The following is a 17715-nucleotide window of genomic DNA, read 5'->3' on the forward strand; positions in this document are numbered from 1 at the left end:
CACATTGGTCAGTTGTTTATTCAATCCTGTGGGACAACCATTTCTGGTTATTTGACCAACCGTACATGAGTCATTAGGAGCATTTGGTACAGAGAAAAAAATTACATATATTTTATATGTTGATAATATCTTTTATTATACACACGTTTCCACTTCCAACAAAACATATGTAAAAAAAAACAAAAAAAAACAGGCAACCATACTTATATCCATGCATCCATTACACCAAATCCATTCCACTGCTTTAAGCCATTTTTAGGGAATTATTGAGGGCCTTGCAAAGGGTTGCGGTATAGTGAAGCCTTTGAAGGATACGTCCAAGACCAATGCTGCCCCCAGAATCTGCCAACTCAAGGCACCTTAGAAGATCCAAAAAGTGCCCCGGCCCTGCGGAACTACCAGGGCGAGAGCATTTCTATTTCCTCGTACGGAGAACTCCCCACAGAAAAGGAAAGTCGGAGATAATCAATGTGAGATAAACGACAAGGACCCCAATGATGGACAGTAGCAGACGCAGGTTAGGATCGAGGACAAGTGACGAAACGAGATCAATAAAAATCAAAATGTGTATATCAAGGTGGAGAGCAAGGGGAAAGAAATCAATAAAACTATCGTAGGAAGACACCCCTCGCTCTGCGTAAAAATTGAACTTGTAAAAAAAAGACAACAAAATTGCAAGTACAAGTACAACCCATTCCTATATATTGTTATTTGGACTGCAAGTATTACCGAGCCACAGACACCAGGTGCAGACTCATTTGTAAAACGTGGTTCTGCACGCCGCCTTGATCAGGGTATACAGAAGATAACCAGGAAAACATAATTTAAGAACAAAAAAAATCCAAGCTGATGTCAACCAGTCATCATTTTCCATATGTGTGTGTGTGTGTGTGTGTGTGTGTGTGTGTATTTAGATTTGTGTGTACGGTCTAAACGCCACGTTTAACTACTGCATATCTGGCAGAGACGCCAAATACACAGATGACACCTACTGATGTTGGTTACAAGATTAAATAGTACAGTTATGTTTGGCTTAAGCTTGTCCTATTTGTAGTAGTGATGTTGTTTTCCCGGTATGTTGCCATAGTTACAGTTATAGCGTAACCCCTTGGCTTTCATCCCTACGTTGTTTCCTTTACTTCTCCGACGTGTTTTTTGCTTGTGCGACGCTAACATTTAAATTATGTACAAGGTTCCTGCTTTCGTCCCGCTCGTCTACACCGTGTTGAGCTCGATCAGCCTTCCAGCGAAGACGCCGAGCGTGCCGACGATGCACACGGCCATGAACACGCACAGCAGGATGTGATCCAAGACCATGGCCACGAACTTCCACTCCTCGGCCGCCTGGGAATGGGGTTTGGGATTGTGAGGGGGAGGAGAGAGAGAGAGAGATATTGAGGCATTGATATGTCAAGGGGGACATCTGGTTGCTCCTGTACATTCAAGGTACAGGAGCAGGAAAGGGATCCATGGCAACATGATTGCCTCGGTGAGCAATTCCAATTAGGACACTACCTCTAATTGCCCGAGGCCATGAGACAACCCCCCTGCGATCTCTTAAGACCCCCGCATTGGCGTCTTTGGAATCACCGACTTAGATGTTGTGTGTTGCGGTGATGGGGTAATCACGACCGCGCCCTTTGGCATCCTGCGATTGACGCTGCTCTACACACGGCCGATTCTGGCGCCAGTCACTCGGGTTGATTCCAAACGATTGAAATCTCAGGTTTAAGTTTTCCTTTTAGTTGCCCCGTAAAGCGGTGAACTCTTGTGGGATCATAAACCCCTTTATCTTTGTACGGACTCTCATCCCCAAACGTCGGCCGAACATCCCTGCAAGTTCGGACGGCGCGTGGGGGTCAGGGCATTGAAGGGCATTTTGATAACTCGTTTAGTTAAGTGTTGGTGTCGCAGATCTGCACCTTACCCTGAGGGCTTTACTCACATTGTTTGAGTCCTCATCTGACTTCATGGACTCAGCGATGTATTTCACGCCCTCGATGGCGCTCCGCACTTCAGGGTTTTTGGTGATCGGGGAGTTGTAGGTGACTTTGTTGGGAGTTGGCTTGCCTGTTCAAATAAAAGCCAGAAATCGGGTGAGTTATCTTCAGCAGGGGACTTGACGGCGTTTACTCGGATCATTTGAAACAGCAAGGGCTGCCCGCCGCAATCGCCCCTCACAACAACTTCACTTTTCTCCGCATGGAGTCTCGGGGAGAATCCATTCACAAAGAATGGATTGCGGCCGCTCATAGCGCCACGAACTGGGCGTCACGTGCAGCCGCTGTCTTCGTCGCGTCAACGTCCGATTAACAAAATATATTGCGCTAATGATATAACAGTTTTGCCGCTGAGTGCAATTTGCCCTTGTTTTGCGTCAGATTGCAGTTATCCACGTGGCAAAGTGTAAACTCTGGCTTTATGCCAAGAACAACGGTAGGCGGGAAAATGGCAGAGAGAAGGAGTAAAAGTTACATTTTCCGATCGCAAGTTACAAGTCCTGACCGTGGAGGTGCAGAGGCGTTCCCCCAAAACGTCAGGCGAGGAATTTAAACGCGACCGAGGGAAACGGTATTTTGGGGTTTGCAATCCCAGTCTGCCAGTGCCGTCGGTGTTTTTGACGCGCACACCTTCAGACTGTAAAAGAGGATGAGCATGATTTGAAGCGAGGACAAAACAAAAGATGTTACCCAGTGCCTCACCAGCCTCTCAAACGCGACACCCCTCATTTGCGCTTCAGCTACCGCCGGCTCTCTGCAGACGCTAATCATTTCACTCTAACTGTGTGTGGCTGTTGGCGCTGGTGTTGGAGAACTGGATGTTTTATGCAGTGAGGCTCATTTGCATAGAAAGGGACCAATTTATTTTTCCCAGAAATGTATGCATAATACCTGATTTAAATATGCGCAAATAGCACCGGAGCACCAAATGCTATTTGCGTGGCAGCACAGGTAGAGGTGGATTTTACCTGCAAAAGCCATGCAATCCTTGCTACGTGCATTCCCCCCTCGGTTCTCCTTCGCGGGATATGTCTCAGTTGAAAAACTGAAATATACCTGCGGGAGCAATTGAGTGGCATCTAGCGGAGCGCGGGGAGGGGGCCCTCAAATCACCTGGAGCAGCTCCCATGTTCCCAAACTGTCTCCAACCCACCGGAGCTTCCCGTCGTCCTGCCCCTGGCTGGTTTGCGGTCCGGTTTCTCACCCGAGATGTCGGAGATGTCCATCTCGATGGGGAACAGCCTCCTCTGCTGCAGCTCCTGGCTCGGCCTCTTCATGGTGGAGAAGAACATCATGTTGGGAATAGTGTGAATGAAGATCTGACGGAGACGAAATACATACCAGGGAAGAGAGAGAGAGAGAGAGAGAGAGATTGAGAATGGGTGAGCTGCGGGGCTGGGTAGAGGGTGTGTGTGTGTGTGTGTGTGTGTGTGTGTGTGTGTGTGTGTGTGTGTGCGCATGCGCTACCTTGCGGACCCAGTCGGGCATGGTGTGTGTGCTGGGCGAGCGGTGGTGGGTGTTGATGACGATGACGGTGATGACGATGGAGGCGATGACGAAGACCATGGTGAAGAGCATGTACTTCCCGATCAGCGGGACGGCGCTGGACGTGGAGGGGATCAGCTCCACGATGACCAGCAGGAAGACAGTCAGGGACAGCAGGACAGAGATGGACAGGGTCATCTTCTCCCCTGAGGGAGAGAGAGAGAGAGGGAGGGAGGGGGGGGGAGAGGAAGGGAGGAAGAGAGGATGAAGAGGGAGAAGTTGCACAAGAATTTTAAGCTTCATTCCAACACATGGTTAAGATTCTCAGACAAATTGTTTGCTATCCATCCATCCATCCACCCACCCATTCCTCCATCCATCCATCCACCCATCCCTCCATTCATCCATCCATCCATCCATCCACCCACCCATCCCTCCATCCATCCACCCATCCCTCCATCCAAACGTCCATCCATCCATCCATCCATTCATCCATTCACCCATCCCTCCATCCATTAATTCACCCACCCGCCATCCATCGACCCATTCGACCATCTGTCATCCATCCATCCATCCATCCATCCACCCACCCACCCATCCGTCATCCACCCACCCATCCAACCATCCATCCACCTATCCACCCATCCATCATCCATCCACCTATCCACCCATCCATCATCTATCCACCCATTCATTAATCCACCCACCCCGCCATCCATCGACCCATTCCACCGTCTATCATCCATCCATCCATCCACCCGCCTATCCATCCATCCATCCATCATCTATCCACCCATCCATCCACCCATCCCTCCACGCATCCATCCACCCACCCATCCCTCGTCCATCCATCCACCCATCCATCCAACCCATCCACCTATCCACCCATCCATTCATCCATCATCTATCCACCCATTCATTAATCCACCCACCTATCCATCCATCGACCCATTCGACCATCTATCATCCATCCACCCACCTCTCCATCCAACCATCCATCCATCCACCCATCCATCCATCATCCATTCATCCATCCATCCATCATCTATCCATCCATCATCCATCAATCCACCCACCTATCCATCTATCCATCATCTATCCATCCACCCATCATCCATAAATCCACCCACCTATCCATCTATCCATCCATCCATCATCTATCCACCCATCCATTACCCATTCCTCCACACATCCATCTATTCACCCATCCATCCACCCATCCAGTCATCCATCCATCCATCCATCCATCCATCCATCCATACAGCAATATCCCTCCACCCAGCTTTTGAAGACATAACTTTGTAATGGGCTCAAGTCGAGTGCCAAACTGTCCTTTGAAGGAGACTACAAAGAGGCTGTAACCTTGGTAACGGAGTGCACAACTGAAGTCCGGGTGACTAGACTTGGCCAGGATTCTGATTCAGACTGTGAACCACAATGTGACCGTGGCTTTACCCGAGTCGGTGGGCAGGTAGAAGACCAGCCCGGTGAGGAAGGAGAAGAGCATGCAGGGTATGATGACGTTGACGATGAAGTAGAGCGGCAGCCGCAGCATGAGGAAGTGGTAGGTTATGTCCAGGTAGGGCGTGTCCGAGCAGCACGAGTAGAACACCCAGTGTTTCCAGCTCCTGTAGTCCTTCAGGACCCACTCGCCCGAATCCATGAAGTTGCTGAGGTCCGGCCGATCGCTGTCCTGGAGAAGGAAGGAAGAGCAGAACGGAAAGAAAGGTGAAAGTCTGTTGTGAGCATCGCTGTTCCACCGGTGAGTGGACCGGAGGTGACAACTTCACCCAGGAAGAAAAACAAAAACACTTAGCAGCATCGGAATCTACTGTCTAATAGGGGATGGTGGCTCAGGAGGTAGAGCTGGTAGAGCTGGTGGTCTAGTGATCTAGAGGCTGCTGGTTCGATCCCAGGCTCCTCCTGCTAGCACGCTGTAGTGTCCTTGAGCAAGACACTTAACCCCTAGTTGCTCCGGATGGCTGTGTCCGTCGGTGTTTGAATAATTGTAAGTCGCTTTGGATAAAAGCGTCTGCTAAATGAAATGTAATACACGGCCCATACACACACACACACACACACACACACATACACACACAAAGAGATACATCACACATATTTTAAAGTGGTAATCCATAAGATTATTTTGTAGATAATTTTGTAAAAAAATCTCATTGGCTCCTTTTTTTTTTAACTGGCTTTTTTTTTTTTTTTTTTTTTTTTTTTTTTTTAAGAAACAGCCTTTCAATGTGTTTCTGTTATGCGGGTACTCCCCTTATACTGTGTGCTTTGTTGGTGGCGGCAAACCCCTAACCACCTCAAGTACCAAGAAAAAATAAATAAAAATCAATCCATGGGAAGAGGTCATAATGAATTTCTTGAATGTATTTTAAGGGCCTGTCTCAGAGCGAAGACCAGTGTAAACCATCACGGACAATCTTATGGATTGCCACATGAAAGGACGAACAGTGAAAATGAGGTGCGCTTGTGAAAAAAAAAAAATCAACATTTCAATTGGGTTGAAGTAAAAATGTTTCATGAACGCAAAAGAATAACAACCTTAAACACATACCGGGTTTATGACCACCAGCAGCCCGTCGTAGGTCCAGGTTCCCAGCTTCATGCTGCAGTTCTGCAGGTCGAAGGGGAAGTGCAGGACAATGATTTCGCAGTAACTCTTGAAGATGGCCGGGGGGTTCCACGTTATCATTCCCGTGTGCTCCAGCAACACCTTGGTCTCGTGGATGATGGCGAAGTCACCGTCGGCGCTGCGGTGCGTGGAGAAACATAGGAAGAGAGCATTGGAGGAGGATTAGGGATAGTAACGCTGATAAAAACCCCCAAAACAATGTATAATCGGGGAAGGATGAACCAATGCTTTTTGCGGATGCTTGAGGCCACACGAAACGCAGGTCAGTCTGCCTAAAATAAGAGAATTCCACAAGTTGAGTAAACGTCAGAGTTCCTTCCTATTTGATGTGTTTATTCACTGTAAAAGTTTCTATAGTAGTAATGCAAAGTCAACTCAGTGATATCTTCATCTATATAAATGTCTTCATGGGACAATGCACGTGTTTGTGGGTGTAGGGGTGTCCTACAAGCGTGGAGGGAGAAAGATACTATATTGTGCGTGTGTGTGTGTGTGTGTGTGTGTGTGTGTGTGTGTGTGTGTGTGAGTGTGTGTGAGTGTGTGTGCTTACTTGTTATATAACACCAGGTCAGGTCTCCATATATCAGTGGATGGAACCCTGATCTTCTTAATTCCGCCATAATCACCGGGATTCCACTTCAGGTTCACATCCGTCCACTTCTGTGTGAAGTGATTGTAAGGTATAAAAATAAAAAACGAGGACGCCACACCTAACGACAACACCGGCGATATCAACGACAAGATATAACGGTGCTCAGCGCCGGGGGCTCTCGTCGAACCAGAGCTCTCACCTGTTTTAGACGGACGTTGCTGGTGACAATCTGGTTGACTTCATCCTGACGGGGCGACAACAAAAGATGACACCAAAGGATCTTTACAACTTGACAAAGAAACGTTGTAGTTACAGTGTCAGGCCGCTGTTGTCTCACTTTCTGTCCGTTGGCCTCTCACATGTATTTGAATTTGGGCCCCCGAGGGGCCATGGCAGCCATGGCTTGAATGTTGTGGAGAAGCAGGTGTTATGAGTCTTAATGAAAATCCCAGTTTGTTTTTTTTACGATTGGTGAGACACGTCTTCAGCCTTTTCTTCTATTTTTCTTTTAAATATAACAATAATATATTTTTCTCGAAAAGCAATTCCTTGGGTGGGGGAAATCGTTGAATGCTGCCATGAAAGCATGGGAAGAGGGGAAAGGCCCTTTCTCAGCCACAAATCGACGGGTTCAAAGGGTGATTTTATTCTGAACTTAACGATAAGAATCTCTAAACTCAACTTTCTCAGCTACGTCACCGTCGACAGACTTTTGGGTGAGTGTCTCTTACCACGCTGATGAGCTGGATGAGCTGCAGGCCCACGGTGACCACCACGGCGTCTCGGAAGTGGTTGACGGGACGCACTATCTTGTTGTAACCGGTGAACAGGTTCTTCACAAGGCGAGTCTCATCGGCTGAACATAATGCCTGGCCTGGGACACACACACACATGCACGCACCCATGCGCGTGCACACACACACACACACACACACACACAGTGATAAATCAATTTCCCTGTGCATATTCATGGCTGTACTTAAAGGACAATTTTTGCCACGGAACAATATTCTCCATACAGCTCAAGATACAGTAATCAATCAGTCAATCAGTCAGTCTGCGTTCCTTTATAAAGTGTCTTATTGAACTGAAGTGAGTCGTTCCATCATTTTTTTTTTTTTGGGGAACTTTGCTCATGCACATGTTTCGTGTCTTCATTTTGTCAAACAATTGTTTCATCTCTCGTCTTCAACCATGCGACACCAGAGGTACCAGAGCTGGAGGTGTTTCAAAATCCAGCTGTCAGAGGCCGACATTTAGTCTCGGTCTTGTGTATTTTCTAAATGAACAGTGAACAAACAAAGGGCGTCATCCTTATGCTCCCTCATGCCTGTTTCATTATTGTATTCTGCTAGGAACGCCTAGATGGTGGTACTATATGAGTCAATGTAATCAGTGACTAATCATTGTTGAAACGTCAGTGTTAAAAGTATACGCAACGGTCTGACGTTAACTAGGGCTTGCCTGATTCCCTTCGTTTGCCTCTCAGCATGATATCTCAAAAAGTTAATCCTGAATTTGCACCAAATTTGGTCGGAGGGTTTATTATGGGCCAATGAAGAACTGACTAACTTTTCTACATCTATTGGTCAAATGCGTGCGTGGCTGTCACTGGACAATGCTATATGTACTATACAGGTTGAGGGAACATACTGTTGGTCCTCCATTTCTATTGAAGAAACATTGGGATGAGTGAACATACAGTAGGGATGAGTGGAACATAGGGATGAGTGGAACATAGGTATGGGGGGAACATAGGGCTGAGGGAACATAAGGATGAGTGGAACATAGGGATGGGGGGAACATAGGGCTGTAGGAACATAGTGATAAGGAGAACATAGGGCTGAGGGAACATAGGGATGAGTCGTACATAGAGATGAGTGGAACATCGGGCTGTGGGAACATAGGGATGAGGGGAACATAGGGCTGTGGGAAAATAGAGATGAGGGGAACATAGGGATGAGGGGAACATAGGGATAAGGGGAACATAGGGCTGTGGGAACATAGAGATGAAGGGAACATAGGGATAAGGGGAACATAGGGCTGTGGGAACATAGAGATGAAGGGAACATAGGGATAAGGGGAACATAGGGCTGTGGGAACATAGAGATGAGGGGAACATAGGGATAGGGGGAACATAGGGCTGTGGGAACATAGGGATGAGGGGAACATAGGGATAAGGGGAACATAGGGCTGTGGGAACATAGGGATGAGTGGAACAGAGGGATGAGGGGAACATAAGGATGAGGGGAACATAGGGCTGAAAAAACATTGGGATGAGGGGAACATAAGGATGAGGGGAACATAGGGCCGAAAAAACATTGGGATGACTGAACATACAGTAGGGATGAATGGACGATAGTGTAGGGCTGAGGGAACATAGGGCTAAAGAAACATTTGGATGAGTGGAAAACACAGCAGGGATAAGGGGAACATAGAGATGATGGGAACAGAGGAGTGAGAGAAACGTAGGGTGAGGGAACATACAGTAAGGATCCCCAAACAAAGCAAGTCAAAGGCCTGAAACAAGTCAATTATCAACATTGGACAAAAAGGCACTTTCCATAAATAACAGACACATCCAGCCAGCAACTTTATTACATCCTGTTTACCTCAAAAAACACTGTTGTTTTGCCTGGCCTGTATCAACCATGTAAACGTGTTTGTTTGGAACCGTTGTGCTGAGTCATCTTAATGCAAGGAGGAAATACTGCACTGTCAAGCTTCCCAAGGATTCCTGTCATCTTATTCAACCCCCCAAATGTTTCTACACCAGAACCAGAGTCAACAGCTGAAGCGAGCGGCGGCGGAGGCCTATCAGTGATAAACCGCGATGCACGCGCCAAACATTTCGCTAGCTTAGCAACCCGAAACCCAAACCGACGGACGGTCCAAGCGCTCTCTGAGGAAGGGAGAGCAAACGGCCGAGGTTGGGGTACAAAAGCGGTCATGGACAGAGGTATGGAGGAAAACGTGGTCACTCGGGAACCGGCAGCGGACCGGCCGTCAGCGAGAGAGAGGCAGAGATGGCGAGAAAGAGAGAGGGAGAGAGAGATCAAGTGACTAAGGCTCCATATTGGTGAAAAGCTGCCGCACTAAGCCATTAAGGGGGGGCGATTAAGGCGGCATGCTTAGAAACAAAGCGCCGAGAGTCTGTTTGGGAGCGACGGCTCTGCCGGGGTGAGGCTTGAACTCAAAGAGGGGATCAGGAGCGTTGACCTGCTTTTAACACCTTTTCATCATGCAAAACATACCTCCGGCTCGGCGGTCTTATAGGAACTCCAACTATGCTTCACGAGCCTGTAAATCACACCCAGACGTGAATTGTCAAAAGAGGACACACGCACGCACGCACGCACACACACACACACACACACACACACACACACACACACACACACACACTTAGATAAATGGTACACGTAGGCCAAGTCCTCAAATCTTTCTGATGTCAATAGCTTTCTAATAGTCGTGATAAACAAAGAACATGCCGTTTTTATGCTCATATAACATCAGGTGTAAACTTTACGGCGCCGCATAAACCTTTACGCTCGGGGACATTCTTTATTTTGTGGCTGTTCCCTGGGCATCTGTGCCGCTGCCGCCGATGTGAAGAGTCTCTCGCAACCAGCGACCAGATGTTGCTTTTCCATATGCTCTGTTCTCCAGAAGAGAGGTAAGAAGAATTTCAAGCGATTTGAAAGGGGGCTTGAAGTGGTGAAGTAGCAAATAATCACACCGCATCAAAGTATCCTCTACACATCCACCCAATACCTCGTCAGAAAAATGACAATACCTGTAATGACGGTCCTCTCAAAGGGATGCACCCATTTCTACACACAGAAGGTTGTTTCTCAGCTGTTTGACTATCAGCCTACACCAATAAGGAACTTTTCTTTCAGCAGGAGACCTTAAGGAGGATCACGACTTAACCGCAGATCACAGAGACCCGGAGGAGTTGAGGAAGAAGGATGATAAAATACCTCACGTGAAGAGCGCCAGTAGGATACAAATACAGACAACTCGGAAGTAAAACGAAGTTAGACTGAAAACCAAGCAGGTTCTTTTGGGCGTACGATACATTATAAAATACAGTCAGGGACTATGTTGCAATCTAATCTCAATAGTGAGACAAGCTGTCAAGCTGTTATAAATGATGGCAATCAACATATAATGAGTTGAATTAGTAGAAATAATCTCAAATAGTGTAAAAAAAAGTCCTTGGTCATACTCAAGCACTGACTTCCAGGTGGTATTAATGTGTTCTGACTCAGCAGGTTGGCATGTGGCCACTGGCCAGGCTGTATGACATGTCGACATGACTGGAATCTGTCTATTTACACCTAGGCCTTAAATGAGTCGGCCGGTATCTGGTTTCAGTTAGCCAGCTGAGCAGAGCGTGGCCCACACACAAACACGCATGCACGCACACACACACGCACGCACGCACACACACACACACACACACACACACACACACACACACACACACACACACACACACACACACACACACACACACACACACACACACACACACACAAGTTGATTATTTTATATTTGATATCAACAAGCTCCTGACATGAAAGCTCTGTGTGTATATACAGTGCGTGTGTGTGTGTGTGTGTGTGTGTGTGTGTGTGTGTGTGTGTGTGTGTGTGTGTGTGAGTGTGTGTGCGTGCGTGCGTGCGTGCGTGTGTGTGTGTGTGTGTGTGTGCGTGTGTGTGTGCGTGTATGTTTGTTTGTTAAGGATGTTTTTTTCCCTGAACTTATGTCACGGCCTCGCCTTGGCCCCTCTGTGCCGGTGTGTCTGTTGTCCTGCTAGCACACTTTGATCTGGACCCGGACTAAAATAGAAAAGCGACGGGACAAATGACAACACTTGGAGCCGTCAATCACTCCCCACTCCCAACTTTGCCCTCTTCCCGTAAAAGGCAACGAGCACAAAATGAAACAAAATGAATAGTCTTCATTTTTCACAGGAGGGTGCCGGGTGGATATTGGGTAAACAGTAGATGAATTACCTCATCCATCAAGTCACCCTTCATAGTAGAAACGACATACATATTTCACACGAGGAGCATCGCAATATAGCTGTACAAATAAAACCAGAGAGAATTAAACAAGAATAAAAATGTAAAGAAAAGCCGCAAAAATAACACACAACATCATGCAGCACATTTGCAATAGTGTAAAGCTGGCTTCACACTAAATCCGAAAACGGAATCCGACTGCCAGACTCCCCAACCCTGGGGGTTTCTGTTGTACCTGCGTCTAGATTTTTTGCATCAAAACATACGTCATAGGAAATGGGAGAGCTCGGTGTTCTCCAGTACAACAGCAGCCATTTTCTCAGCTGGACGTTCACCATGTTCCATCGATGACAGTTTAAAATGTTCTTTATATCGTGTTAAAGTGCAAAACAAACAAAAACTAATGCCCACAATTCATTCGTGTAAAAAGTGATTTTTGTGAAGTGTGTTTGCATGAGGACTGTGGATCTATTCAGAAAAATATGTGACCAGGTGTGACATTTCATTTATTTCAACTCTTCCTGCTCTGACCTGATATTCACGACTACACTGAAAGCTAAATCGTAGATTCCCAATTTTCCCCAGTTTTTGGAATTAAACCTATTAAATAACTGATGTATACGTACAATGATTAGAGAATTAGTAAAATAGATAAATAACAATATAAGTAGAAAAAGTAAAGTAAAGTAATAGTAAATTAGTATGCCTGTGCACCCAGAGTCACATGACTATCAATCAACTTCAGGCTGTACAGAATAGCACAGGGTTTGTACCCTAACATACCCAACTCTTGCCCTATTGAGGTGTTTCTGAGCTTAACACTACATCCCTACATCCCTACGTCACTATGGAGATGTGGCAGGCGAACGCTATGGATAATATGTGTGGTGATGGTGTAGTTTGAGTAGCCACACCTGACCTGGATGTAGGTGGATCCAGGATCAGAGTGGCTCCATACCTGTTGCTCAGTGGTTGGTCCAACGAGCAACAGGTAAAACCCCCATCCCCACACACACTCAGGAGAGAGGAGCCCCTGTCAGGACACATGTCTTTCCGCTCCTGGGCGTATTTCAACTGGCCCACTCTCTACAATAAACTGGTGTCGCCCTGGGGGAAGGAAGCTGGTCGACCGTGGTGTTCCGGGGAACTAGGTCCCCTGGAAGGGTACCAGTTGATTTTTTTTATGGACATTTAATAATTTATTTATGGACAATAATAATCTAACTTAACTATTATATTTATAAATTGACAATATCCCTATAGGGACTATAACCAATAAAAAAATATGCTGGTTGTGTTTTTGTATTGTCCCATTCTCATAATCTTTAAAACCCGGCCTATAAAAGTATAGAAACGTATGAATAAAAAAAATGTTATTATTGTTACCATCGGGGACAGATAATTGAATTCATAGGATAAAAAGAGGCAGCCGACTTTTCGGCATAACGTCTTCAGCATGTCAATGTTTGGTTGATTATTGGAAGTATCACACCAATAGTCTTGTTCTCATCAAAATTCAAATACATTTACCTGCACTGTAAATGAGATCCACATTTAATAATATAGCAAACCCAGAGCACTTCAAAAAAATGTTGCTTTCAACCACATGCTAAATATTTCAGTCGGAGGTCGGCAATTCGGGAAGAAAATAACAATCTTTTGGGTTTGTTTTCCCAGATAACTTCATCCTGGTTCTACACCTACAAGTGTCACTTATAACAAGTTTTTCGATTTTATTAGTGTGAAAAATATACCTGCGGCGATAACTTTGATGCTGGAAAAATTTCAATTTCTTTTTATTTATTTATTTATAATTTTTTATTTTAACCCCTGCTGTCAGCATGCTGGGCATACAACACAGAGTATTTGTACGGCGTTGCATTCAGGACAGAGTTTGTCTGCAAGTGCAAGTGGAGTTCAAGTTCTCAACCTGCAATGCAACTCTTTATTCCTTCTTATATCATCAAGAAATGCTGCAATAATTCTGTCTCGTGGACGATCTTCGGGATGACAAGAGCACAGGTTCTGGTTATGGAGAACCACCGCCAACCCCACTCTTTGGAGAACTATTTATCATGTTTGGATCTATTAACAACTGATCAGTACTCCAAGGGGGGGAGAATCACCACGGTGAGACAAATAAACATAGAAACAAAAAATGTACACAAAAACATGAACACTGGATGACAACATGTATTGAAAAACAATGAATTGGGTCCAGGAAAACTGGAACTACAACTGGTACCGTGGCCTCTTCCTGTCATAGTTATGGCAGCAAATGAGGGAGGAAAGGAGAGGAATGCAACCAGGAGGGTGCTGGGGTGCACTTGAAGCGGGTGTGGTGGTGGTGGTGGTGGTGGTGGTGGTGGTGGTGGTGTGTGTGTGTAAGATGTCCAACGGCGAGTGTACATGACTTATCCCCATTGGTACTGGTGTAGAAGGTCGGTAATACGTCGCGGCGCCTCCAAGCAGCGGAAGGGGCCCTGAAGCCCCCCGAACTCCGCAGCCCTGTGGACACCCTACGGCTGCAGAAAAGCCCAGAGTACCCTGCCCTGCGGTCACAGAAGACCCCCGGGCCCCCAGAGAAGCCGGAGGGCCGTGGAGCAACCCCCAGCCCAGCCCCGAGGAGCATGACCCAGTCCCAGGGAGCACGAGGAGACCCTGCACCCCAGGGGCGCACGCATACAAGCAACCCCCGGGTGCAGGCACAAGACACAGCCGCGGGCACAGAACCCGGGGAACGGGCGCAAGACACGGACAGCGGGCCCGGATCCTGGCCCCGCGGCGATAGATCGACACACCGTCCAAGCTGCCCGCCCCACGGGCAAGCCGGCAGGACCCCCAGGCCCAGCCACGCCCCGCACAAGGGGGAGGCCCGCCCCATCCGGCGTGAGTGCCAGGTGCCCATACACGTAGCAGGGTACATTTCAGAATACCTTTTAAAGTAGAAATCCGTTGCCTACGGACAAATGCTGGTTGTCCAACCCATCACATAAATAATCCCACGGCACCGACACCACCATCCTACAGTATTATCCACTAAAAATGTCGGAAACAGGTATAACTGTGCTTATTATTACGGCCTACTTGCAGTTAGTAATGCAAGGCTCCTGAACGATTCATTTACCGTGAACAAATCTTTTAAATGACTCAGGAATCGGGAGTCACCAAAGAGAATGCGAGCGAGGGAACCTTTAACCCACAAAGTGATAATAATCATAGAGGACTAAGTTAAAAAGGCATCTAGTCGTCACTTTCAGGGGGAAACTCGTTCTGATGAACACGGGGCTGCTCTTCTGGCTGGAACTGATACTAGAGCTCTAGATAATTAATTGCAATTTTTATCTTGCAACACATGCGCTTATATCCACAAATATTGTATTCTGTGGAGTTTGAACATATGCAGGCACTCGTAGCGGATAAGGCAAATTGTGTTGACGGTTGTGTCAGGTCCAGGCGTCCCCCAAACAAAGTGTAGATGCCTTCCTGTAACAATTAATAAAAAATAATTTTCTGCACGTCGTCCTCACTTGCGCGGTTATCAATGCACTGTTTCGGTGATGGAGGCATCGCCGGACGTGGCCGGCGAAGGGCTTGGGTTTCGGGGCTGTGCCAAAAAAGGACAATGGCTGCCGGTAGAAAATACAGAGAAACGTTCAAGAACCTATTTAACATGTGCCCCCCAGAGCCACAGGCCTCGGTGCCATGTAAAAGTGTAAAAATGCTCTTCTTGAAGTTTTCACCCCAAGACCACGCTTGCCCTCCACGTGAACCTCCTTACTCTCCCTCCGACGCCGTTTTTTTTCTCGCACACACTTTCAAAGACGCACATTTGATCCCGACAGAACAGCTGCGCGTTGGCCGAGCCCTCGGCCAAAAAGCGTCCTTGAGCCGGACGATTTTGTGCATCCACTGTAAATCGGTTTGCATTGAGGCCGTCGGCTCGATTCCACCTTAAGTGTGAATTAAATGATGGACTGCGAAGGAGAGAAAAGTCAAATGCTACAGGGGAAGGACATTTTACGTTTCTTTCAGGGAGCCCTTGAAGTCAAAAAGTTAATGAATGGTAACCATGCTTGTCTGGACCTTGGCTCTGGGTGACAGTGACAAAATCAAATATCAATATACTATATATATACATATACGATAATCATACAATATATTTTTGAAAATTTGATGATATTTGGGGATGACTGTCAGTGCTTTCTTAAGAATATACACACAACAAATATTTGAGAAACAATCATTAGTAACGTGGATTATTATATTTGATCATCTAGAAGAGTATGTGAAGTTCAGAAAATTGCATTGGTTTACTCTAATGCAGATTTAAAGACGTTTTGGCCATTTCTGTAAATTCACTATTAGAAATATGAATGTATTTTAATTTGATTTTTAATATTTATTAACTTTTATTTATTTATTTAACTTTATTATTATTATTATTATTATTATTATTATTATTATTATTATTATTATTTATTTTTGATTTCATCAGACTGTAAAGCATTTTTGTTTATTGAAATTTATTTGTATTATTTATTTTTGATTTGATCAGACTGTAAAGCTTTTTTATTTATTTTTTTTTGTTTTTTTTATTATCATACTGTAAAGCTTTTTTTATGTAAATATTTTAGTTGTTATTATTTATTTTTATTTGATCAGTCTGTAAAGCTTGTTTTTTTTTTAAATGCTTATCGTCTGTAGAGAAATCCTCACCGTGACAAATTCCTTGTATATGTAAATGTGCCTGGCAAAATAATCTGCTTCTGAAGACAACATTTTATTATATCACGATATCACAATAACCAAAAACCCAGACGATGGTCTTCCATCATGATATCAGTAATAAATTGATATTATATCAATATATCACCAACCGCTGGAACCTGGAACCCATGAAGTTGACTCTAACCCTCATCAGCTGAAAAAGCTCCTTCAAATTCCCCTCAGTTCACACAGGCTTTGCCTTCAGACAATTTGGCTCAAGTAAAATAGTGTAAAAAAAAAGAAGCTGCTTCAGATCCACTTCAGATCTTTATATTATGGGATATCGTTTTAGTCTCCTATGAGACGAGTGACCTTCTCTTGAGCTTGGTTCTCAGAGCTCGGATGGTTTTCAAGCTCCTTCCGCTGTCGGGGAGTCAAACACACACCAAAGTATACACCGATATCAAGAGCGACAACACACACACACACACACACACACACACACACACACACACACACACACACACACACACACACACACACACACACACACACACACACACACACACACACACACACACACACACACACACACACACACACACACACACACTCAAGAAAACTTACCAGCCAGTGCATACAGAACCAGAGGCAGCGATATTGGGACCTGGTGAGGTTTCATGTCCCCGGCAAAGAGACTTTAAGCTGAAAAACCTAAAACGACCACAGCATCCAACCGTTCAGCAGTTTAGCGATATAGCTTTTCAACTGAATTTACTCACACACACACACACACGCACATGGGTCCATGCGCACACACTCACTCACCCACACAGTCTCCTGTATGTGAGGGGAAGGGGAGGCCGAGCGCTGTGCTAAGTGATCTGGCAAATGAACTCTCCTCTCGCGGTCTCTCGTGGCAGCGACCCAGCCCCAAAAACAGAACCCTGGTGTCCCTGGTGTGTGTGTGTGTGTGTGTGTGTGTGTGTGTGTGTGTGTGTGTGTGTGTGTGTGCCTGTGTGTGTGTGTGTGTGTGTGTGTGTCTGTGTCTGTGTGCCAGGCAACGACCCCACCCCAAAAACAGAACCCTGATGTCCCTTAGGTGTGTGTGTGTGTTTGTGTGTGTGTGTGTGTGTGCACATAGGTGTGTTGTGTGTGTGTGTATGTGTGTGTGTGTGCAGAAAAGGTGGGGGGGGGGGGGGGGACAGCTGCACGGGCTGGACGGGGGCTGGTGAGAATGAAGGG

The 17715-nt window shown here is 46.1% G+C and overlaps 1 protein-coding gene across 2 annotated transcripts; it reads right to left on the minus strand.

Moving 5' to 3' along the window:
* On the minus strand, positions 1-17316 carry LOC307242367 (acetylcholine receptor subunit alpha-like). 2 transcript variants are annotated; one of them, XM_080016808.1, is made up of 10 exons: positions 17098-17316; positions 7459-7601; positions 6927-6971; positions 6686-6795; positions 6058-6253; positions 4941-5178; positions 3468-3691; positions 3205-3271; positions 1946-2070; positions 1-1344 (listed from the first exon to the last, which is right to left on the minus strand). In XM_080016808.1, exons 1-10 carry the CDS (start codon positions 17150-17152, stop codon positions 1216-1218), a joined length of 1332 nt encoding a protein of 443 aa, XP_079872934.1. In that variant the 5' UTR covers positions 17153-17316; the 3' UTR covers positions 1-1215. The 2 variants fall into 2 exon arrangements, with proteins under 2 accessions (XP_079872934.1, XP_079872933.1); XM_080016807.1 differs by having other exon boundaries at positions 3205-3319.
* Between the last annotated feature and the right edge of the window lie 399 nt (positions 17317-17715).

This window comes from Zeus faber, assembly GCF_960531495.2.
Source record: "Zeus faber genome assembly, chromosome: 16".
NCBI classification, from domain to species: domain Eukaryota; kingdom Metazoa; phylum Chordata; class Actinopteri; order Zeiformes; family Zeidae; genus Zeus; species Zeus faber.